The sequence below is a fragment of the Phyllostomus hastatus genome, unplaced genomic scaffold, assembly GCF_019186645.2.
Source record: "Phyllostomus hastatus isolate PE091 unplaced genomic scaffold, TTU_PhHast_1.1 phas_contig_17, whole genome shotgun sequence".
Lineage (NCBI taxonomy): Eukaryota > Metazoa > Chordata > Mammalia > Chiroptera > Phyllostomidae > Phyllostomus > Phyllostomus hastatus.
The window spans coordinates 40,543,293-40,567,969 of record NW_025333664.1 but is presented as its reverse complement, the minus strand read 5'-3'; the positions used below and the strand labels follow the sequence as shown (position 1 = coordinate 40,567,969).

The 24,677-nt window shown below is 39.3% G+C and overlaps 1 protein-coding gene across 1 annotated transcript in view; it reads right to left on the bottom strand.

Moving 5' to 3' along the window:
* The window catches only part of CFAP61 (cilia and flagella associated protein 61), a 418,587-nt gene that overhangs the window by 109,164 nt on the left and 284,746 nt on the right, over nucleotides 1-24,677 (bottom strand). The window contains exons 19-20 of the mRNA XM_045833360.1: nucleotides 12,580-12,678; nucleotides 5,609-5,777 (exon numbers count right to left, since the gene is read on the bottom strand). Of these exons, the coding sequence (XP_045689316.1) occupies nucleotides 5,609-5,777; nucleotides 12,580-12,678 (268 nt within the window). The remainder of the gene's footprint in view (nucleotides 1-5,608; nucleotides 5,778-12,579; nucleotides 12,679-24,677) is intronic.

Genomic DNA, 24,677 nt, shown 5'->3' with positions numbered 1-24,677 from the left:
TGTTCCTGAAAAACCTCCTCTTCTTCCCATTATCCCCTCCCATCTCCCCTCTGGTTACTGTCAGATTGTTCTTAATTTCAATGTCTCTGGTTATATTTTGCTTGCTTGTTTGTTTTGTTGATTAGGTTTCAGTTTAAGATGAGATCATATGGCATTTGTCCCTCACATCCTGGCTTATTTCACTTAGCATAATGCTTCCTAGTTCCATCCATGCTATTGCAAAGGGTAGGAGCTCCTTCTTTCTTTCTGCTACATAGAATTCCATTGTGTAAATGTACCATAGTTTTTTGATCCATTCATTTACTGATGGGCATCTAGGTTGCTTCCAGCACATAGCTATTGTAAACTGTGCTGCTATGAACATAGGGGTGCAAAGGTTCTTTTGTATTGGTGTTTTAGTATTCTTAGGATATAGTCCCAGCAGTGGAATTGCAGGGTCAAAAGGCAGATCCATTTTTAGTTTTCTGAGGAAATTCCATACTGGTTGTACCAGTCTGCAATCCCACCAACAGTGCACTAGGGTCCCCTTTTCTCCACAACTTCTCCAACACTTGTTGTTTGTTGTTTTGTTTATGATGGCCATTCTGACTGGTGTGAAGTGGTATCTCATTGTGGTTTTAATTTGCATCTCTCTGATACCTAGCGATATTGAACATCTTTTCATGTGTCTTTGGATCCTCTGTATGTCCTCCTTGGAGAAGTGTCTGTTCAAGTCCTTTGCCCATGTTTTAATTGGGTTGCTTGTCTTCTTAGAGTGTAGTCGTGTAAGTTCTTTATATATTTTGGAGATTAAACCCTTGTCTGAGGTATCATTGGCAAATATGTTTTCCCATACAGTTGGTTCTCTATTTATTTTGATAGTTTTCTTTAGCTGTGCAGAAGCTTTTTATTTTGATGAGGTCCCATTTGTTTATTCTTTCCTTTATGTCCCTTGCTTTAGGGAATATGTCAGTAAAAAAGTTTCTGCATGAAATATCTGAGATTTTCCTACCTACATTCTCCTCTAAAACTTTAAGGGTGTCACGGATTATATTTAAATCTTTTATCCACCTTGAATTTATTTTTGTATAAGGTGTAAGTTGGTGCTCTAATTTCATTTTTTTGCATGTAGCTGTCCAGTTCTCCCAACACCATTTGTTAAAGAGGCTATTTTTACTCCGCTTTATGTTGCTGCCTCCTTTGTCAAATATTAATTGACCATAGAGACTTGGGTTTATCTCTGGGCTCTCTGTTCTGTTCCATTGGTCCATGTGCCTGTTTTTATGCCAGTACCAGGTTGTTTTGATTACAGTGCACTTGTAATACAGTTTGATATCAGGCATTGTGATTCCTCCTACTTTGTTCATGTCTCTCAAAATTGCTGCAGCTATTTAGGGTTATTTATGGTTCCATATAAATTTTTGAAGTGTTTGTTCTATATCTGTGAAATATGCCATTAGTACTTTAATAGGTATTGCATTGAATCTATAAATTTCTTTGGGTAGTATGGACATTTTGATGATGTTATTTCCTCCAATACATGAACATGATACATGCTTCCATTTGTTTGTGTCTTCTTTGATTTCTTTCTTCAGTGTTGTGTAGTTTTCTGAGTGCAGATCTTTTACCTCCTGGGTTAGGTTTATTCCTAGGTACTTTATTTTTCTTGTTGCTATATCAAATGGGATTTTTTTCCTGGTTTCTGCTTCTGATGTTTCTTTGTTGGTATACAAAACTGCCTTTGATTTCTGAATATTGACTTTGTATCCCACTGTTTTGCCAAATATACTTAATAGGTCAAATAGTTTTTTGGTGGAGTCTATAGGATTGACTATGTACAGTATCATGTCATCTGCAAACAATGGCAGTTTTGCTATCTCCTTTCCAATTTGGATGCCATTTATTTCTTTTTCTTGTCTGATTGCTGTGGCTAGGACTTCCAATACTATGTTGAATAGGAGTGTTGAAAGTGCACATCTTTGTCCTGTCCCTGATCTTGGTGGGAAAGCTTTTAGTTTTTGCCCATTGAGTATGATGTTGGCTGTAGGTCTCTCATATATGGCCCTTATTAGGTTGAAGTATGCTCCTTGTACTCTCACTTTGCTGAGTGTTTTTTCTCATAAATGGGTGCTGTACCTTATCAAATATTTTTCCACATCTATTGCTATGTTCATGTGATATTTGTCTTTCATTTTGCTTATGTGATGTATTACTTTTATTTGATTTGCAAATATTGTACTATCTTTGCATCCCTGGGATGAATGGCACTTGATCATGGTGTATGATCTTTTTAACATATTGCTGGATGTGGTTTGCCAATATTTTAACCAACATCATTTTATTACTCCTCATGATTTTTTGCGTCGGAAATTTGGGTAGGGCTTGGCTGGGCAATTCTTTTATTCCATGTGTTATTGATAGAGGTAACTGTGACATTCATGTGGTGGGGGCCCAAGATGGCTTCACTCACATAGCTGGTGCCTAGGAAGGGATAGCAGAAAGGCTGGGGTCAGCTGGTGCTATCCAGTGGAGAACCGATGTATGGCATCTCCAGAATGACAATCACCGGTTATCTGAACTCCCTATGTGACACATCAGGGTTCCAGGAGCAGTGGTTCACATGAACAAGGAGATAATGTATGGCCCTTGACTGGGCCTCAGAAGTTATGTCACAACACTGCATCTGTACTCTACTGATCAAAGTGGTCACAAGCCTGCCCAGATTCAAAGGGGAGGGGACTCCACTTCCTGGATAAGAAAAGCCAAAGAATTTTCAGCTTTGTTTTAAAATGCCACTTTTCTTTGACCTCTTGCTGTTACTTTGCACTTTTATCATCCTCACACACAGTGAAGTCTCTTCATGTTCAGTGCTGCTGAGTGACAGGGAGTGCCTTTCTCATTTCCTACAGGGAAGACAAAGTGGTGTGCACAACTCTCTTTTCTACCTGTTTGTAGAAGGCTCTCTCCTGGGGCTGCACCATTTTGCATGCCACACTCTTATTTTCCCCATCTAAGATGTAATCAGCCTCTGTGGTGACCACATCTTATTGCTGACCCACATCAACCTCACCATAACTAACATCCTGGCTCATTCCCAGGCCTGGTTGGATGTTCTTACCCCACCTGCTGGCTTCTAGTGAGTGTCACCCTTTTGAGAGTCCCTACCATGGTCTTCTCATGATGAGTACCAGCCTTATTTGACTTTGAGCTGACAAATTTTTATTCTCCCTATTTTTGAGATAACCGAAATCCAGGCAAGGGGTAGGCATTTCTCCCTCTCTGTGTGATTCTCCATGAGCTATGGAGAGTGGCCCCAGTTGTAAGCTGTTTCAGAGTGATTTCCAGGAACAGCATGTGCTCACCAATAAAAACAGCTGAACTGATAGGCAAGGTGGAAAGGGGAATCAGAGGGTACTGAATGTGGAGCTAGATATCTTCATCTTCCAAAATGTGAGATGTTGATAGATCAAGGAAAAAACTTCTATAAATGCATTATTTGGATTTAAGGAGTAAAAGTATTGAAGAACTAACAACAGAAATGCTTCAAAGTGGGTGCCCTTGGCTTAGAAGTAGAGAGTAGCCCTTCTCACATGCAACCCTGCAGCACAATTTGTTTTGTCTTGTGCATGGATTATCTGATAAAAATATATCAAAAATATTGAACATTTTAGAGTCATACATGCCATTTAAAGGTCTGACTAGAGGTTAAAGTTTATAACTATATTTTATAATAGTTATCTTCTTGTTTTGAGTTTCTGCTTCATTTTCATCATATTTATTTGTTGTGTTTGTTTTGTAAGTTACAAGATTGGGGCAAAAACCATGAAAAAGTTGGAGAAGAAAATAGGAAAAGAAATAAGAACTGAAACCCTCCACCCCTGAAGTGAATTCAGCTTCTTCTTCTTCTTTTTTTTTTTTTTTGGTATCACTCTCTATGTACCTTTAATTTTTATGTACTTCTAGAGAAATTAAATTGGAAGTCTTTTATCACTTTTTCATTTCATTTTTCTTGTTGTTAAAAGGGCAAGAGATTAATGTGCCACAGAGTAAAGCTGCAGGGGCAGCTGGACACACATGGGCAGATGCCTGAATCTTTCACTCATATTTTCTGAAGTCTATGGTCACAGGCAGCAGCTGGAAATCAATGGAGCTGGTGAAGGAGGGGAAGCTAAAGGGGTTCATGGTGTTTCCTTTTGGCCTAATGCTTAAAAAGAGGAATACTTAAGTATCAAAATAAGATATTCCTTAAGTTTATTTTTATCCTTTAACTAGGAAAAAGAAAAAAAGAAGAGAAAAAAGAAATTACTCATAGGGTGATCCAAACCTTGATACTCAGAATATGGCCTAGTCACTAGCAGCATCTGCTTCACCTGGGAGACAGTTAGAACTGCAGTATCTCAGCCGTCCCTGCCCACTTTCTGCTCAGACTCTGCATTTTAATGAGAGGCACAGGGGAGATGTGTGCACATGATAGTTTGAGAAGTTCTGCTCTAAGGTACAGATGAGAGATTCTAGGTCAAGAAAGTTCAAGTCAGTTGTTCTTCACCTTGACTTAGAATCATCTGGGAGCTTTAAAAAATATTGATGATTGAGACCTCACCCTATAATAATTAAAACAGAGCTTCTGCAGGAGGGCTCTAGGTATGGGTATATTTTAAAAGTGCCCCAGGTGATGATCTCAATGTGCAGCCAAGGCTCAGAACAGCATGTAATGATGTTTGGAGTTGCTTAACTGTCTGTCTCCCTCCTCCTGGCTTGGCTATGAAAGGGAAACCTGCATGCATGCATGCTCATATGCATGCACACACACCCTTTGAATCCAGGACCATTCACAAGATGGCCTAACTAATGGAGTACCAGATAAAATATGACAGTGCCTGTGGTGGGGATGAATTACTTCATATTCCTCAGGAACAAACCCACCATGGGGAGGCCCATCCAGGTTTCTGAGAGAAATGTAATGAAAAGACCCCATCTTTGATTTACAAAGTAAATCTCTTTCAATTAAAGATATGCCATATTTTGTTGGCCACATGAAATGCTAATGTGTGTTGCAAAGTGAGAATATTAAAATTTGCTTCCCTAAGACATTAAACAATTTCAGTTATCCAGCAATGCTTTCCTCACATGTGGTTTGAGAATTTAATCAAAATGGACAGCATAATCACTGGGTAATCAATCAGTTACATTTCCTAGTTTTACAACTGAGAGACAAAATAAAACAAGGGATGACAGAAGGTGTGCATGTTTGAAATACTTTTGCATGAGCCCATCACCACTGCCAAATGTTAGCCTCTTCAGAAATAAATTAATTTCCCACAAATGCATGTGGGTTGTGTCTGGATTTGGTTCTGGTGAGCAGCAAGTGTTAGACTTTTGGACAACAGCTTAAAGGATGACATTTCTCTGACTTGCTATGATTTTTATCCTTGAGCAGAATGCTTTTCTTGGAATGGGTTTCCATGAGGGTTTTGGACACAATTCTAGTTGTGTGCATGAGCTTTGCAGGACACGTTTATGAATACAGAATGGTAGTTGCCAGGTGAGAAGGCATGTTCTTTACCCAGAGAGGGTGTGCCTGGTGAACACATTAACTATTATTTACCCCAATGGACATGCATAGCCTCACCTGGTACTGCTGTCCGGTGCAGAGGATGAGGTGGTCATAGAGCACGATTTCTTTTTGGGAAACCACGACATGCTTCGCTGCTCGGTCTATGGCAGTCATTCTACCAACCACCACATTGACCCAGGAGCACAGTGACATCAATGCATGATCTTTATCATTAAAACAGTGGCTGTGGAGAGAGAAGCTCCATCAGTGACATTTGAGCAGCTGACAGCAGGCACTAATTAGACATTTGGTGAGCTGGTTCAAATCCCCCAGTGGGCTGAGTTTGTGCTCTTGCTGTGAATTTACCAGCACCAAAGCTACATAACTAGGAGATTTTTCGTCATAAGACAGTCATAAATTGACATCATCCCATTATAGCTAAATGACCAGTCCACAACAGGGTGTGTGTGTGTGTGTGTGTATGTTGCATGAATCATATATATAATATATACCCCTTCTTCTGTTTCTGTTTCATGGTGAGTATATATTTACTTTAGCTGTTGACTTGTCCTATTGGCCATGAAAGTGACATTGCTCAGGATTCCTGAAGGCAGGTTCAAGGTCCTAAATATTGAGAACCCTTCCTATTTGCTAACAATTTTCAGTAAGTGACTCATTCTTAGAATGAGTGTATGGATTTGTGCCAAAACAACAGAATGCATTTTATTTAGAGAAGATGTCAATTAGGGAATTATGTTTGAAACAACTACAGTCCCTGGAGACTTTTGAGGTTCACCCTACAGGGCAAAGGTGATTTATGGGGTACTGATACTTTTGAAAACAGCAGATCCAGGGTGGATATGTTTTCTTGTCTCAGTTCCACTGAGTTTGAACATTCTATTATAATGTAAGAAAAGTGTGTTTCTTGTTGGTGTCGGGGTTTTTTAGAGTTTTGTGAAGGTTGTTTCCAGAACTTCCTGAAAGATGTAACCTCCTAATGTGACAATCTAGTGATTCTGTTCTGATGCCACTATAAGAGTGTAGGTGGCAGAACAGTGTGTTTCATTTTCCTGTGCCCCTGCCTTGTCACCAGCAAGACTGGACCCTGTGACTCTGCATCCCCTTTCAATACTTCAGTTTCTTCACCTCTCAACGTGGGATAATTTTCCTCCCTACATGCATTGACCATTGTAAGGGATAAACGTGAGAATATAAGAGATGCTGTTTTTTCAAGTGGAATGCATATGTGAAGGGTATTATTCTAAATGATATTAATGATACATAATCCTGTTTACTCGCCTGGGAGGCAAACAGGACTAACGTGGTAATGGGAGAACATTTTTCTTTTTGATCCACTCATGAGTCTGCTCTCAACAAACAAAAAGAATCCCCATAATGGATGCACATTAGACCCCGTTATAGGACCTGTGAAAGAGAAGGGAGCTCTGGGCTTTGTATCTCTCCATGAAACAACACTTAAAAACAAGAAAATTTCTTCTTAATAAGAAAAGAAAATCAGTGACTGGCCTGTCACAAAAAAATAATAGAAAGAGATGAAATTCTTTTTTAAAAAACCATTTTGGTAGCTTTACAGAAAAACAAAAAAACATCATTAATTTTGTACATTCATGAGAGACCCACAAACGATTGTTCTCATTTGCATCGCAGTTTCTGTATAATAGAAATAGCACTGTCAGTCGCCCAAGATGAGGAAAAATTAAAAATAGTACATAGGGATTAGTCTTATGAAGATTTGCTCAAAGATAAAGTTCTCAGGGGAAATTTGGGGAAGGCTAAGACAATGTTATTTTTAATAACAGTAGGACAATAGTGAGATGTCAGAATGCATATTTCAGGGTTAAAATCTGAAGCTTTGTCTAGTGGGAAGTGGCACTTGGGAGCTGATTTTTAGGAACCTTAGGAAGCACTGAGGAATGTGGGGTGCTGCTTTTACAGTCTGTTACTGTGGAATTTCTCAATTTAAAATGTCACTGTATAGGTAATTACTACCTATTCTGAATATCACTATCCATTCTGGACCTTCTTTAATTTATCCATCAGGCAGGTGAAAGCAGACATTGGAAAATATAAGTGATATTTTCCCAAAAGTATTTCCTAAGCAGAGTTACTGAACATTAAGATTCTAACATAACAGGGACTATCTCATGGCTTAAAGACAAGAGAAATACCTCCACTAGGGTTCTCTGGAAAAGACAGAAGCAGCCAAAGAAGGAACATCAATGAAACTTCATGTTTCTTAAGCTAATTTGACCCAGACTTGAAAATAAAATGAAAGGTTGTATTCATAGAATATTCTAGAGATACTAATAATTTTTAAAAAGCAGAAATGCAGGACAGGAAAATTTTTGGAAGAGGACATGTGTGACAAGTAGCTCACTTATTTAAGTTGTAGGGACCCAACACCTGGTATCAGAAGACTTAGCCCAAAGCTCCAGGTGCAAAATTAGAAGCAAACTCCAGGGGAGCAAATATAATTATGGGAGAGGCCTTCACTTCATGGAATCAGTACCCTTCAGAACTAGAGAGAACCACGGAGGTTTTCATAAAGGATTTATTGTGACACTCTTAGAAAAAGGAGCATCACAATTAACTTTCAGTTACTCGGGGCTGATTGTCCAATTAATGGATTTCTCCTGCAACCTCTTTCTCTTGTCCTCCCATTGCCTTTCTTTCTGCTGCATCCCTAGCATGTCATTAGCACCTCCACTAGACTCTGGACAGGGCCAGAAAATGAAGACAAAACTGGCTATTAAATATGGCAGAAAACTGTATTTGAACAACAATTAAAATAAAAATTAAAAAAATATATAGTAACACTTCTGGCCAAGATGGAGGCATAGGTAGACACATTGTGCCTCCTTGCACAACCAAGATAGGGACAACAACAATTCAGAAACAGAATAACAACCAGAATTGACAGAAAATTGAACTGTATGGAAGACAAACAACCAAGAAGTTAAAATAGACCCGTTCATCCAGACCGGTAAGAGGGGCAGAGTCTGGCAGCTGGGCGCGGGTCACGGTGCAGAGAGCAGAGAGCATTGGCAACAGGCGCATAAGGCATCCAAGGCACGCAAGACCGCAGCAGCTGGCAGACCCCAGCCGAGGGGTGGCAACCGGAAGACCTAGTGAGGCAGGGATTGTGAAGCAAGGCACTGTGTGCAACCCAGGATCACAGTGCTGGGAAATAGAGCCTCAGGACACTGATTGAAAACACCTGTGAGGGTTGAGGAGTAGGGAGAGACTCCCAGACTCACAGGAGAGGTCCTTGGGAAGTCCTACGGGGTACACAAGCCCACCCACATGGGAATTGGCACCAGAGGGGCCCTGTTTGCTGAGGGAAGTGGTGGAAGGGACTGAGGTCTGACGGAGAGTAGAGCAAGCACCATTGGTCCCTCTCGGACCCCATCCCCACATACAACGTCACAACCCAGAGACTGGGGTGCCCTGCTCTGGTGAACACCTAAGGCTCCACCCCTCATACGTAAAAGGTATGACCAGACTAAAGCGGTGAGGGGAGATGGCTTAAACAGAATTGCAAGCCCCAGAATCAGTACTTTTAAGCGACCGAGAGATAGCCAACCAATCAGATGCACAGTTCAAAGCACTGGTGATCAGGATGCTCACAAAATTGGTTGATTTCGGTCACAAATTAGATGAACAAATGAAGGCTACAATAAGAGAAATAAAGGAAGATGCACAGGGAACCAATAATGATGGGAAGGAAACTGGGACTCAAAACAATAGAGTGGACCAGAAGGAAGAAAGAAACAACCAACAGAAAAGAATGGAGAAATAAGAATTCAAAAAAAATGAGGTGAAGCTTAGGAACCTCCAGGACATCTTGAAATGTTCCAACATCCGAATTATAGGGGTACCACAGGGAGAAGAGGAAGAGCAACAAATTGAAAACTTATTTGAACAAATAATAAAGGAGAACTTCCCCATTCTGGCAAAGGAAATAGACTTCCATCAGGTTCAGGAAGCTCAGAGAGTCCCAAAGAAGTTGGACCCAAAGAGGAACACACCAAGGCACATCATAATTACATTACCCAATATTAAAATGAAGGAGAGAATCCTAGAAGCAGCAAGAGATAAGGAGATAGTCACCTACAAAGGAGTTCCCCTCAGACTGTCAGCAGATTTCTCAAAAGAGACCTTGCAGGCAAGAAGGGGCTGGAAAGAAGTATTCCAAGTCATGAAAGGCAAGGACCTACATCCCAGATTGTTCTATCCAGCAAAGCTTTCATTTAGAATGGAAGGGCAGATAAAGTGCTTCCCAGATACGGTCAAGTTAAAGGAGTTCATCATCACCAAGTCCTTATTATATGAAATGTTAAAGGGACTTATCTATGAAAAAGAAGATAAAAAACATTTATAGCAAAATGACAACAAACTCACAATTAGTAACAACCACATCTAAAACAAAAACAAAAAGAAACTAAGCAAACAACTAGAACAGGAACAGAACCACAGAAATGGAGATCACATGGAGGATTATCAGCAAGGGAGTGGGAGGGGGAGAGAGGGGGAAAAGGTACAGAGAATAAGTAGCATAGATAGTAGGTAGAAAATAGACAGGGGGAGGGCAAGAATAGTATGGGAAATATAGAAGCTAAAGAACTTATAACACATGGACATGAACTAACGGCGGGGAATGTGGGTGGGAGAGGGTATACAGGGTGGAGGGGAATGAAGGGGGGTAATGGGACAACTGTAATAGCACAATCAATAAAATATATTAAAATATATAATAACAATAATAATAAATCAAAACACTGGTTAGGGCAAAGGTCAGAATTTATATTTAAAATAAGAAATTTAAATTATTAAATTTATGGATGTCAATGCATTTGTTATTTTTAAACTTCATGACCAGGGATAATTTCCTTTATTGCCATATGAGGACCATGTGAAAGATAACATCTTACTGATGTTTCAATTTATAGTTTCTAGAATGATGATAACATGCAGTTACACATCCAGAGGCACCTAGCTGTGTCATTTAGTTCCTATCTATAAACTTATTGAGATGACTTTCACATGTAAGTTTGGATGAAACTTCATTTTTTCAACATAATTTATTGAGCACTTGCTACGTGCCAACCTCTGTCCTGGATGCTGGGGATACATCAGTGAACAAAGAGGCAAAAAATTCCTGCACTCATGGAGTTTACATTGTAGTTGAAGGATTCAGAATATAAAGAGAAAACATAATTTTAAAAGGTAAATTATATAATATTTATAAAGATTTCAGTAGCAAGAAGAAATACAGCAGAGTGAGGAGGACTGGAGTGTTAGTGTTGGCTGCTAATGAATGGGGTGGTCAGGATAGGTCTTATTGAAAAGTTGACATTTCAGCAAAGACTTGGAGAGAGAACAGAAAAGACCCTCAAGGTGAGGACCTGCCTGTTCTGTTTCAGGAATATTAAGAAGGCTGGTAATGGTTAGAGTGGAAATGGTAAAAGATGAGGTCAGAGAAATAAGTGACAGGGATAGACTTTAGGTTGAAGCATTCCAGAACTTTCTGTGATGATGGAACTGTTCTGTAGTTGTGCTGACTGACATGGCATTTACTGGCCACATTTGGCTGTTTGAGCACATAAAATATGGCTAACATAATTGAGAAGCTGAATTTTTAATCTAAAGTCCTATCAATTTAAATTTACATAGACACATGTGGCCAGTAGCCACCATATTAGACAGTTAGGAGTTGGTGTGATCTGACTCACATTTATACAGCACTGTTCTGGCTCCTGTGGTGAGAATGTGGAGAGGCAGGAACAGAAGCAGGGGCACCAACCAGGGGACTTTCCACCTGCCACACACAGATCCCACACAGCATCACACCAGCGGAAAGTCACTATTGGTTGTTCTCTGCTATAACATACTTATCACAGAGGCTGATGGAAACCTTTACCAAGCTGACTGAATTAAGTTCCTGTGAGACATTTATCAATAACAACAGCATTTCCTGGGAATCATTAATTTAGAAAGAGGACAATGAGGGAAGGGAATGTACATGTGTTGATCCTCTACTCTTTGTCAGAACTTGATGTTATACTACTTTTAACAAAAAACTCCAGCAAGGTTGGCTTATCATACACTTTTCACAGTAAAAAAAATATACAAAAGTTCAGAGAATGAAATCCCCTTTGTAGTAGGGGCAGGATCTGAATCTGCATCCACCTGGCTTTCCCCCGGCTCTGCATCCTAATGATGTCCTTCGAAAAAAAAAAGGTTCATAATCTGATAAAAAGTATTAAGTCAAAATGAGCCTGATTCTGCTAGCAAGAAAGCTGCAGGTTTTCTCTTTGTTTGAAGGCAATGTAAATATTATTCACAGAGGAAAGAGGATCCCTTTGTCATGGATTCTAAAATGAATACCCTGAAAAAGAACAATTTCCTTCCTCCTCATTAGAAAAATTTGAACATTGTATCTACAGAAAGGGAGCCTAATAATTCTTGTACCCTTGTTTTGCTACAGGAAATTAAAATGAATAGAAGCTGTGTGATAATGAAATGGGATTCTACTGGGATGCAAATAACAAAGCTTGCCTAGAGTGGCATAGAAAGTCTTGCCTGTCAGTCCCTGATTATAGATGGCTGGGGTAAGTGTGAGATCTACACCCCAGTAAGGTACCAGACCATTATCTCCCAACTCTGAACCTTGGAGGAGTTGCCTAGTCTGATTAAAATATAGCCACTAAGCTCCCCTGTCCTGTAGTGTTCATCACTCAGATACTACAGGGCAGCAGAGCACATGCAGTGACTGGGTTAGGAGGCTCCACCCCAGTTGTCTAGAAGAAGGCATAGGCATCTTTCCACAAACAGAAAATGGCAGCCCAACCCTGCCATTCACTCATTACCAGATTTGTACTCGTATCTCCTAAGTGACATCTATAATCCAGAAGTAAAGCTCACCACTTTTCTCTTTCTAGTCTGAAATCTATTTAGTACACAAATGACTACATACACATTAGGACATTTAGGGTTCAGAATGAAAAAGCAAATAGAATTCATACTCGCTTGCTAAAAACTTCCTTTGTTCAGTGTCCAGAAGTTTTTTTCCAGGGAGTCCGTTGGTTGAAATTAGTGTGAGATTACTAAACTTCAGGTGAGAGCTAAGGAGAAAGGAAAAATAACACACAAAAAAGGTAAAGCACTATTCAGTGAAAGTTTATTTATACAGTTGACTCTTGAACAATCTGGGAGTTACAGTGCTGACTCCTCATGAAATCAAAAATCCATGTATAACTTTTGACTCCCCCAAACTGAACTACTAATAGCTTACTACTGATATCATAAATAGTTGATTAATACGTATTTTGAACATTATATGCATTAAATACTATATTCTTACAATAAAGTAAGCTGGATAAAAAATGTTAAGAAAATCATAAGGAAGAGAGAATACCTTTACAATATCTATTGAAAAAATCCATATACAAATGGATCTGCACAATTCACATCTGTGTTGTTCATGGGTCAATTGTAATTCAGTTTAACCTTACTTCATGTACTATCCAATTGTTGAATTTTTCTTTGAACCCAGCAACTCCTTTTGCATGAATTTTCAAACAGAACCAATTGGCCATTTAAATGAAAGGAAGATGGCACTGCAGTGGCTAATTACACAAACTTTAGAAAGCTGCAGCACTGTAATGACAGACAGCATTTAATTTTTTAAAATTTTCTTCTCAGAGTAAAATGAAAGAAAATCCAAAATTGAGGAGGTAAATTTACTGTAAGTTGATGTAAAGGTTGAATTTCAGACTACTAACAAACAGCTTGGGATCATAATCCCCTTATCTAAAACTCTGAGTGCTTATAATCATGTGCTTTGCATGTTTTCACTTAGTCCATGAAGCAATACAATGTAATTATCCCCATTTTATTAAATAGAACTGAAGCAATGTTGCTTTGTCCAAGACCATACAGTAGGAAGTCTGGAGGCAGGGTGTGAATGCCATCTCATCTAACCTCTGTCTCCACTGCTCTGTAGACCCTAAATGGTGGACAGGGATCTAAAGATCATTTAATTTTCATCAGTCAACATTAGCTTTATTATTTCAATGTATAGGTAGGTAGATAGATAGATAGATAGATAGATAGATAGATGCTAGATAGATATACATACACAGGATGGGTCAAAAGTAGATTTACAGTTGTGAGTACATAAAGCAATATTTATTCTTGCATTATTGTATTTGTTTCCATACAAACAACTGTAAATCTACTTTTGCCTCACCCTGTATATCTCTTTCTCACTCAAATCAGGACATTAAAGTAAATTCTAGAGAATTCCTTTCAAGAGCAAAACTGCCTCATTTTTGCATTAAGCTTTCCAGGGCTTGAGGCATGTTCACAGGCATTTGTCATAGAGATTAATCTTCAAGGCAGTTTGTGCTAGGAGTGGGTTTGGGAGTCAAGATTTTATTATCCGTATTTCATAAAGAAGACAATCATGGTTGGAAATGGTAGATAATTTGTTCACAGTCACGAAGCTCATAAGCAGCCAGGCCAGAAATCAAAACCATGTCTTCTAATTCCAAGTAACACCCTCTCCATTTACCGGGATGTCCTCTACCCAGTCCTGAGTAATGTTAAGTAGCATAAACAGTGTGTGTGAGTGTGTAAGTGGAGGCTTCTAAAGAACTTCTCTGCTTAAAACTCACGCTGTGTTTTCCCTTCAGTTATTGAAAACATACCTGATGCAAATGTGCCCTCCAGCTAGAGTCAGCAAAATTTTGGGGGTGACCTTGATTTTCACATAGGCTTCAGGATGGTGAGAAAGATATTTGTTCCCAAAATCTTTTCTTAGCTCATACCTCCCCTTAAACCAACCAAATGCAAAACAGAAACAAAATGAAACAAAACAAAAACCTTTACCAAGTTTGGGGAAAACACCTGCCCTCCTTTCCCAATGAGGAAAGTGGAAATTTTCCAAATGTGGAAATGTTATCAATTTACTGACAATCTATTAAGTACCATTAAAAGCAGGAGACTTTTGGTGACAGCATGGATCAGCAATGTAATAAACTCAACTGCACCTGACATTTAAAAATAGCTAAGTATTATGAAAGGTTTTGCTCTAAAGTCTCTAAGGATGTGTGTCATTTAAGAGTAAATATTCTTACTTGATACAAAGAAAACCAAGCACATCTTATCCTCTAATAATAATAAAAAATTTGAATATGTTCAAATAACATAAAGGTCACAATTAACCCCAGCTACTTACAGTTACCAGTTTGCAAATGTACACTTTGATTTATTACCATTTCATGGAAAATGCAAGTAATAATACAAGTTTATACTTATGCAGTAAAATTTATTTTGGCTTCGGTGTGTATGTGGTGGAAATGTAGTTTATGTTGTACTACTAATAATTTTAGATACAGACCCTTCTTAAAGTTCCATGTGAAAAACAGGCTTAATAATTATCTAGCTATGTCTTTTACTACAAAAACTAACCCCTTTGGCACTGAAAAATCTGAATGCTCTAACAACATGGATAAAATAGCTTGTAAGTTGCCAAATTACCACACTGTAGTATCCTGCATTATGCTATGTGCAATTACAGATTTCTCCAAAAGATTTGGGAGGACAGGGTATTTTCTGGATTTTAACTATAAAGGCACCGGCTATCCATTCCTTTTCTTTAGACTTAGCCAAATTCCTTTTGTCTTCTTCATTGTGGCTGTTCTGGTCCTTCACTCAGTCTTCAAGGTCACCACTTTAACCTTCCTTGTTCTCCCTACTATTCTCCTACTATATTCTCAAGTGAGTACATCTCACACATCATTAGAAAAAAAAAAAGAGACCAGTCAGCCCCTTTTGCTTCCCTTCTTGCAACTTCCAGAGCATTACTATTTACATTATTCTTCCACTCCCTCTGATTCAAAAGACATGGCCATGGCCCTGCTTTTCTAAGGAGGCTTCCATTCTCAAGGTCTCCTCAGGTTTAAGGTGACTCCCAGAGCTTCAGCCATTACATCCTACATCCACATTACAGGCAGAAGGAAGGAGGATTGGGTAGAAAGGACTGCCCATTAAGGAAGTTTCCTTAAAATTTCACATAACACTTCTGCTCACATTGCCAAAACTCAGTGACATGGCTAAATGTAGCAACAAGGCAGGCTAGAAAATGTGGTTTTTCAAAGAGAAATACAGTAGGTTTTCCCAAGAACCACATTGTCCAGGGTTCTGTTACCAAGGATGAAGTGTAGAATGAATACTGGGAGGCTCCCAGAAGTCTCTACCCATGTTGACTCATGAAGGAAGAATGGGTGGTAATGGGGGAAGATCCTTGTATCAGTCAGGGTCTAGGCTAGAAACAACCAGCCACTTGACAGGGTTTGATGGAAGGAAGGCATATGTAGGGTTCTCATTTCCAATAAGGATGGGGAGTCATCCAGGGCCTAGCAACAGTAGGATACTGATTCAGATCATGAGGAGCAAGGGGCAGAAGAAATGGTGAAAGATGGACCTGTGGAAGAGGCCCCACCCAGGAGGTACAGCATAGAACATGCTATCTGAGACAGCACTGTCATCATGAGGTTCTCTTTTATGATGTCTTTTTTTTTTTACCAGCTTCTCCTCCTTTGCCCATCTATCCCTCACAAGCTTCCCAGTCTTCATGTCAATCTCCCTGGGTGATGTTTTTCACCATCATGACTTCATGTTACATTTACACTATAGCTTTCTTCTGAGCTCAAAACCTAATTTCCAAATGTCTATCAGCCCTAACAGGACTGCTTCTTTGGCACCCCAAGTTCAATATGTGCCCAAATAAAGATATATTAGCAACCATTCCATTCCTCCTTTATCTCCATCTAATGTATGGCCAATTATCCACCATCCAAGATTGGAATTTGGGAGCCAACTTCAGATTCTTACTCTCTCACTACCCACAACTGGTCACCATGTCCAGTCACTTTTACGTTGCCCACATCTCTTGAATGCCTCCCATCTGCCATTTTCAGGACACCTTACCTTAGCTCACCTTCTTGCCTATAAAAATAGTCTCAGAGTTAGTCTCTCTAGCACAAGTCTCTCTTCCTCTCTTGCCTATCTTTCACACAGCTACTGGAAAACATTTTAAAAATCCAATCTCAATCATTCCTGATTTTTAAAATCTCCTTGTTTGCTCACCATGTTGGTAACAGCAGAGCACAGCAGACAAGAACATGGGCTGAAGTTTCAGATTGTCTCAGTTGATCTCGTGGCTCTAGAACTTTCTCACTTTTTGACCGTGGGCAAATTATTTAACATCTTTGTAGCTCAGTTTTCTAGTCTGTAAAATGGAAGCAATAGAACCTAATGCCACAAAGAGGTGCTGTGAGCATTAAATAAAATATTATCTGTAGAATGTTTAGAATATTGCCTGCTAAATAAAACATTTGCAATGAATGTTGACTATTTTTATTACTGAAATGTTATGTACAAATTCATGAGCATGGTATACAGGTCCTCATGGGTGGGATCTAACCTAACCTCCTCAACCTTCTTTGTAACATTGACCTTTCTGCAAGTCAGTCAAGTTAACTGCCTTTTCCATGCCTTTACATGAGGTTAACACCAGCATTTCCATTTTCTCCTTCATATTTTTAATTTAACTTTAATCACATTTAGAAACACCCAGCTATTTAAATTATTAAATTTATATCTATGACTGGATTGGCTTAGTGGTGGAGCACAGCCTGAGAACTGAAAGGTCACTGGTTCAATTCCCAGTCAGGGAACATACCTGGGTTGTGGGCCATGTCCCCTGTTGTGGGCAGGTGAGAGACAACTGATAGATGTTTCTCTCACACATGGATGTTTCTCTCCCTCTCTTTCTCCCTCCCTTCCCCTTTTTCTAAAAATAAAAAATAAAAAATTATAACTAAGAGTATTGGTACCAAAAGTCATGAAATTTATAATGTAGAACTCTAAGAGATTTCAGCTCTCTGAGGATGAAATACAGAAATCAAATGTTTAAGACTTTTAATTTGAATACCTATGAATATTTCAAAGGTTCCTGCAAATAGCATAGTAGGTCACAGGGTATATCTTGGGTTTGGGCATGCGTTAGACAAAATGTCAAGAACAGTACAACCACAGAAAAAGCACAACTCTTAGATCTAATGGTATTGGCTTAATGTATATAAATAATACTTAACATCATCATGAGCCCTCTGCTCTGAAATCAAAGGTCAGCATGTCATGGAAAAAAAAAGTTCAAGTTAAGTGCTCAAACCAATGAAACATTAAACAAGTGCACCTGCATTTTCTCAGCAGATAATTCCAGTGGGGATTTCATGTTGCTGTGGATACAAAGGGAGGAACAGCTCAGAGATACTTGTAAAGCAAGAAAGGATTAGAGTATCCAGGGAAATAAGTAAAAGGTATTGTGTTTCATTTCATGCTTTGGGAGGACAGCTACAAAATGAACTCTAAACATCCTTAACCTTGGAAAAAAGGAGGGTGACATTGCCAATTCATTGTGAACATGATAAATGTAAACTTTTCACATTGATTACCCTTCTGTGCGCTAGAAACCTGTCAACCTTCCGTGTGAATGTTTCTTCTTCTTCTTCTTTTTTTTTTTTTTGACTTTTTTGGTATAACAAGGGCAACCAAAACAAGTGGTTTATAATTATTAGTTTCCATTAATGCTTTTATTTGAACAAGTAAATAATATATAGAGAGAACAATTGTCCTCATCAATCTAAATGGCACAATTTAATTTACTAAAATCTCTGCTTTTTGAATTGTTCAAAACAATGACAAAAATATTTGCCAAATGACATTAAACCCTAGCTCAAGATAGATATTTAACATAACTTCATATTATACTAGTCAAAGAATAACTCAGATTTAATGAGGTATAATGTTAGCACATAATGTCACAAAATTAATAATAAAATGGGGTAGATGGGTTTAAAAGTTGGGAGTTATATGAACTTCCAATATTAGGAGAAAAATACAAGGCAGAACAAATCAAAACATTTATTATAAGTATAATACACTAAGAGAATCTACAGTTTTTTTCATGAAAAATTTTAAACTTTCTTCAGCAATATTTGTTTCTGTTTAGATCACAAAAGAGATTTTTTTGACAAGGTCCTTGGCTATTTCATTTTGTTATATAAGTAAAAACTGCACAGAAGCTGCATCCACGGCCATACAGCTCTTAGTAACAGCACACTCTGACCTCCAGGGAGAGACCGAAGAGGGTGGCCTTAAGGATTCTGAGCACTTCTAGAAGGAGTGAAGTGTTCACAGGATGAGGGAGAAGCTAAAGTCTCTCTCCCTGACCTTACTTTTCTCTTCTCTTGGTTCCCATCTTGCATGTCCCCTATTCATTGCAACCCAGCAGAAACAATGAAGGCATAGAGAAAGGGGCTATCTTTCTCTATGTCTGTTACTCCTACCTGAGTCTAGTCTTGTGTTCTGGGGCAAGAGATATGGAATCAACACTGGACCTGACATAAAGGTACAAGAGTCTGGCTGCAGTGACCTACATGCTTGCTCTGTGGATCCTCTAGGGATCAAGCAGGGGAGAGGGGTGGTCCAGGGTAAAGCACTGGGTGTGGGGCGGGGGGGTGCCTGGGGATTCAGGATCTCATATGAAAACTTATTATGTATTTCTGTATAAAAGTAAAATATAAATTATTACTGAAAAAGTAAAAATAAGCGTAATATTTGAAATGTCCATTCAACAAATAAGAATAAAATTTAGGAGTGCTGGCAAAACAGAATAAATGAAACTGGGTTTTGCTTTATGATTTAGGAAAAATGATTGATGATGCATATATATAGGTAATAAAAAGTTATACATTTATACTTTGAGCATATGTTTATATACACTGAGCATATATAAGATATAACTACCAAGATGGCAGCAGCCATAAAAAACAAGTTGGAAAACCTTTGCACATAAGAGATGACAAAATACAACCAATCCCGTTAGATTGGAATACAAAGCATTGTGAAAATTCAAAAGCAAGTGAGATCACTTCTGATGGGGTAGGATATGGAAGGGTTTTATGTTTGGGACAAATACTGGTTGTTACGAAGTCTTTATCAACACGATATAGACAGGTTTCCTCATGCTTGACAGATACCATATATCTTCCTGGACTTTCTCGTTTGTCATGGTGATAGTTTAAGCATGAAGCTTTATGAAACACTTTCTACTACATCCAATTCAGCACATAAGTACTATAATATGGGGTAATGACCTCAGCTATGCAATGTTTAAATAAGTTAATAATTATGCCTGGTAAGCCCTGACATAATGATGTGATCTAGAAGTTGTATGATTTGTTGAGAACTAGAAAATGTGGTTTGGAAAACAAGCTCATAAAAAGAGGTTAGTTACAATGAGCAATTATAGGGGGCAATTAGGTCTCATTATAGACAAGATTGCCAATTTGGGGGAATTGTCTACATAAATGGTTCCTACACTGGGCTCATGTCAGAATTACCTGGGAAGTCAGTTAAAAATACATATTTCTGGGACACACTCCAGTCACATTGAGTTGTAACCTCAGGAATATGGGCCCAGGAAACTGTCTTTTTATGACTACCACCTCCACTCACTCCCACTTCACTCCTGCAATTAGCTTTAAATGTGCAGTGCTGTTGAGTCTGGAATTTTCACAATTTGTTGCTTATAGAAGAAGTTACTAAACATTAATCCCATGTCTAGGGAGCCAATTCACATTTTTCTCCACCACAAGTTCTTAAAATAGAGAAATTCAGAACATTGTTTTTTAAGCCCAAGTGCCTTACTATGTCAGTATGTTGGAAAGATTCTGGTTATCCCTTTGAAAGGAATTATCTTTAGAGAACTATAGTTATAGAGGAACATGGTTGCCAGATGTCATGTGCTCCGCAGCTGGTCTTGCCTGGTCTGGGCTCACACAGTGGCTCCAAATGCTCCCATTTTCCAGGATGGATGGCTACCAGGCACCTCTGTAGATAGCACCCCCCCCCCCGCCCCCACACCCAGGTTTCAGGCTTCCCCTTCAATTTCTACCCAATAGAGATACCACCGTGGTGCTGAAAGGAGGAAGGAGGGGCTGTAGGAGGTTACCTGAGGCAATGGTAAACAAGCTAGCACAGCATGTGACCAACCTCCCTACTCCTGGGCAGAGACATGGCATGGCAGTGGGAGGTGCAGACCTGCCAGCCTAGCCTGAAATGGGACAGGATTGACCAGGAAGTGGGACACTTCCAGAGCACATGGAATTATGGGCCAGAAAATTTAAATGGAGGTAAGGCAGAGAATAGACCTCTCTTTCTCTTTCTCCAGGATCCACCTGGATGATCTGGTCATGTTGCAGCTGCTTGCATTTCCCAAAGGATGGTATTTTTAAATGGGAGAAGGAACTCCCAGCACAGTCCAGGATTTGCCTGGCCTGGCAGAGTGTGGCAGGATTATTTTTCTTGGGTATTTTACAGAAAATGGGTCCTGAGACAGAACCTGTCATTCTTCCAAAATTGCATAGCTTTTGAATAAAAGACTCCTTTCCTTTTTCACCACACCTTTGCATCCAGAATTTGCCTGTGGACAATGGGGAGCAGGATCCCACTTGCTGTTTGGTAACAATTAGTAAATGCTGTTAAGAGGGGGATTGTACTATAAATTTAATACCTCTTCATTCCCTTGGGGCACTTGTAGACAATTCTATTTGTACCTGGATAAAATAATTCAATGGGTGGGTGGTATCACCTTATTTCTCCCTCTGCAGGGAGGAAAGAAAGTGACTGGTGGATTCAGCACTAAAGAAGGGTGGGTATGACTGAGTCTTTATGGTATCCTTTGTCTTTTGGGGAGTGAGGCTGCACATGAGAAAAGTGGGAATGGTGGGGTGGAGAAGGCATTGACTTAGTGGTACTGAGGACCCAGCAAATCCTAGAGGGCTTGTTAAAACACAGGTGGCTGGACCCCATTCTCCCACTTTCTGAGGAAGTAGGTCTGGGGTGGTACCTGAAAATTTGTGTTTCTAACAAGTTCTCAAATGATGCTGATGTTGATGCTCGTGGTCTAGGCACAACACTTTGAGAACCGCTGTACTAGGGATAGAAAAGTGAAAGGCTCCTAGGGATTTGGGGTGCTCAACAAAGGATGGCAGAGTATAAGTTTCTATGAAGGAAGTACATGATCCCATTAAATATTTGAGAGACATGAGTAAAGACTGAAATTTTTGATTTGGCCTTGTTTGTTTGAATGGAACTGGTCACCCAGACTTAGGGTGAGTGCACTCAGAGCCCCTTAATACTTACATGACAAACATGAGGTTAGTGGCAGAAGAGAGGATCCAAGTATGTTTAGATTAAGGTTTGCAAAGCATCCAAATATCAGGAGATGGCTTAAGAAACATTTGTTGGCAGCCCATGAAACAATGATGTCAGAGCAGCAGATGTGGCCCCTGTGACCATGAAAGCCTTTGTGCCATAAGGGATCTGGTATCCCTCTATCTGGGTAGAAACTAAAAGGGCAGTGTGAAACTCCAATTTCCACTGAAGTCAAATAGTTTTGAAAAATAGAATCCCATGGTGTTCAGCTGCTTGCTTGGTCCCCCTGATGTTAAACCAGAGGTGGTGGACATTTTAACCAAAATCCAAGAGAATGTCTTTGCCAGAAGAGTTCTTGGAAGGAGAACATGCAGATGCTGGCAGGAAAAATCTCTGGTTCATCCTTGGCCCTTGGGGAAGAGAGCATCTTCCACATTAAGAAGACTCTATTTCTCCAGTCTTTCCCCTCAATTGAAAGACAATGCTGGGCTCCCACCAGTGATCTAGATATGCAAATTTAATTAGTGAGGAGGTGTCAGTATAACAAGTATTGAGTGCTAGGCTTTTACAGCTGCTTTGCATATATTACCTATGTATATATGTAAGAAACCTCATACCAGTGTAGGAGACATTCTGGGAGCCTTACCCATTGCACATGTGAGGAAACTTAGGTTCACAGATATTGGATGATTTTTCTGGGCCCCATCAGTCAGATGGAGAGCAGTGACTTTCTCCACTACACTCTATACCCTAACTCCCCTTAGGAGATCTTGGACTCCCCTGGAGAAGTGTGAAAACACAGATCCCTAATCCCCAGGTTTCCCATTCTGTCCTGTAGGGTGAAACTCAAGTACCTATATCTTCTGCAGGTTCCCAGGCCATGCTGAGGGTGATGGTCCATGAAAAATCTGAAAATCATTATCTAACCTTATATCCATCCCAAAGTAGAAATAAAGGATGCCAAGACAGGTCTCAGGCACCATTTTTTTCTTTCTTCTTTTTTTAATTTTCTCTTGAGCATATGTTTATGGGTTTTAGAGAGAGAGGAAGGAGCAGGAAGTGGGGGAGAGATTAGAGAAATATCAATAATTGCCTCCTGACAATGCCCCAACATAACCAGGAATCAAACGTGCAACTTAGGTATGTGCCCTGACCCAAAATAGAACCTGCAAGCTTTTTGGTGTACAGGATGATGCTTGAACTCACTTAACCATCTGGCCAGGGCAATACCATCATTTTCTATCAAAGATGTCTGATAGAGTAGTAGCACACCTGGGGTTCCCTTTATTTTAAAATTTTTCTTGAATTTATTGGGGTGATATTGGCTAATAAAATTATATGGGTTTCAAGTGTTCAATTAAATAATATATCATCTATATTGTGTTGTGGGTTCACCACCCAAAATCAAGTCTCCTTCTGTAACCTGCTTTATCCTCTTCTATTTTCCCCACCTTTTTCCCTTTTGTAAACACCATACTGTTGTCTGTGTCTATTAGTGTCTTTTTTTGCTTAATCTCTTCACACTTTTCACCCAGCTTCCCAAAACCCCCTTCTCTTGGACAGCTGACATTCTGTTCTCTGTATCTATGAGTCTGTTTCTATTTTGTTTTAGTTTATATTTCATTCATTAGATTTCACATATAAGTGAAATCATATGGTATTTGTCTTTCTGACTTGTTTATTTCATTTAGCGTAATGTTCTCCAGGTCCATTCATGCTGTCACAAAATGTAAATTTTCCTTCTCTTTTATGGCTGAGTAGTATTCCATGTGTATATATACCACAGCTTTTTCATTGACTCATTTCCTGATGGGCACTTGAGCTGCTTCCAAAACCTGGCTATTTTGAATAATGCTGCTGTGAACATAGGGGTGCATTAATTCTTTCAAATTAGTGTTTTGGGTTTCTTTGGATAAATTCCTGGAAGTGGAATTGCTGGGTCATAAGGCAGTTCCATTTTTAATTTTTGAGGAAACTCCATACTGCTTTTCACAGTGGCTGTACCAACCTGCATTCCCGCCATCAGTGCATTAGGGTTACCTTTTCTCCACATCCTCCCCAGCCCTTGTTGTTTGTTAATTTTTAAAAATTCATTTTTAGAGAGAGGGGAAGAGAAAGTGAGAGAGGGAGAGAAATATCAATGTGTGGTTGCGTTTCACATGCCCTGTACTGGGGACCTGGCCCGCAACCCAAGCATGTGCCCTGACTGGGAATCGAACTGGTGACCCTTTGGTTCACAGCCCGCACTCAATCCACTGAGCTACACCAGCCAGGGCCGTTTGTTGATTTATTGATGATAACCATTCTGACAGGTGATGCATTTTTAGTTTGCATTTCTCTGATTATTAGTGATGTTGAGCATCTTTTCATATGTCTTTTGGCTATCTGTATGTTCTCAATGGAGAAGTGTCTATTCAGGCCCTTTGCCCATTGGATAAATTGGATTGTTTGTTTTCCTGATGTTGATCGCCTAATTTATTTATATATTTTTGATATTAATCCCTTGTCAGATGTATCATTGGCAAATATGTTTTCCCTAGTGAGTTGTCTTTCATTTGATTGATGGTTTCCTTGGCTGTGCAAAATCTTTTTAGTTCGATGTATTCTCATTTGTTTATTTTTTCTTTTGTTTCCTCAGCTTGAGGAGATATATCAGAAAAAATACTGCTACAAGAAATGCTCAAGATTTTACCGCCTATCTTTTCTTATTGATTTTTATGGTTTCCAGGTTTACAATTAAGCCTTTAATCCATTTTGAGTTTATTCTTGTGTTTGGTTTAAGAAGGTGGTCTAGTTTAATTATTTTGCATGTATCTGTCCAATTTTCCCTTTT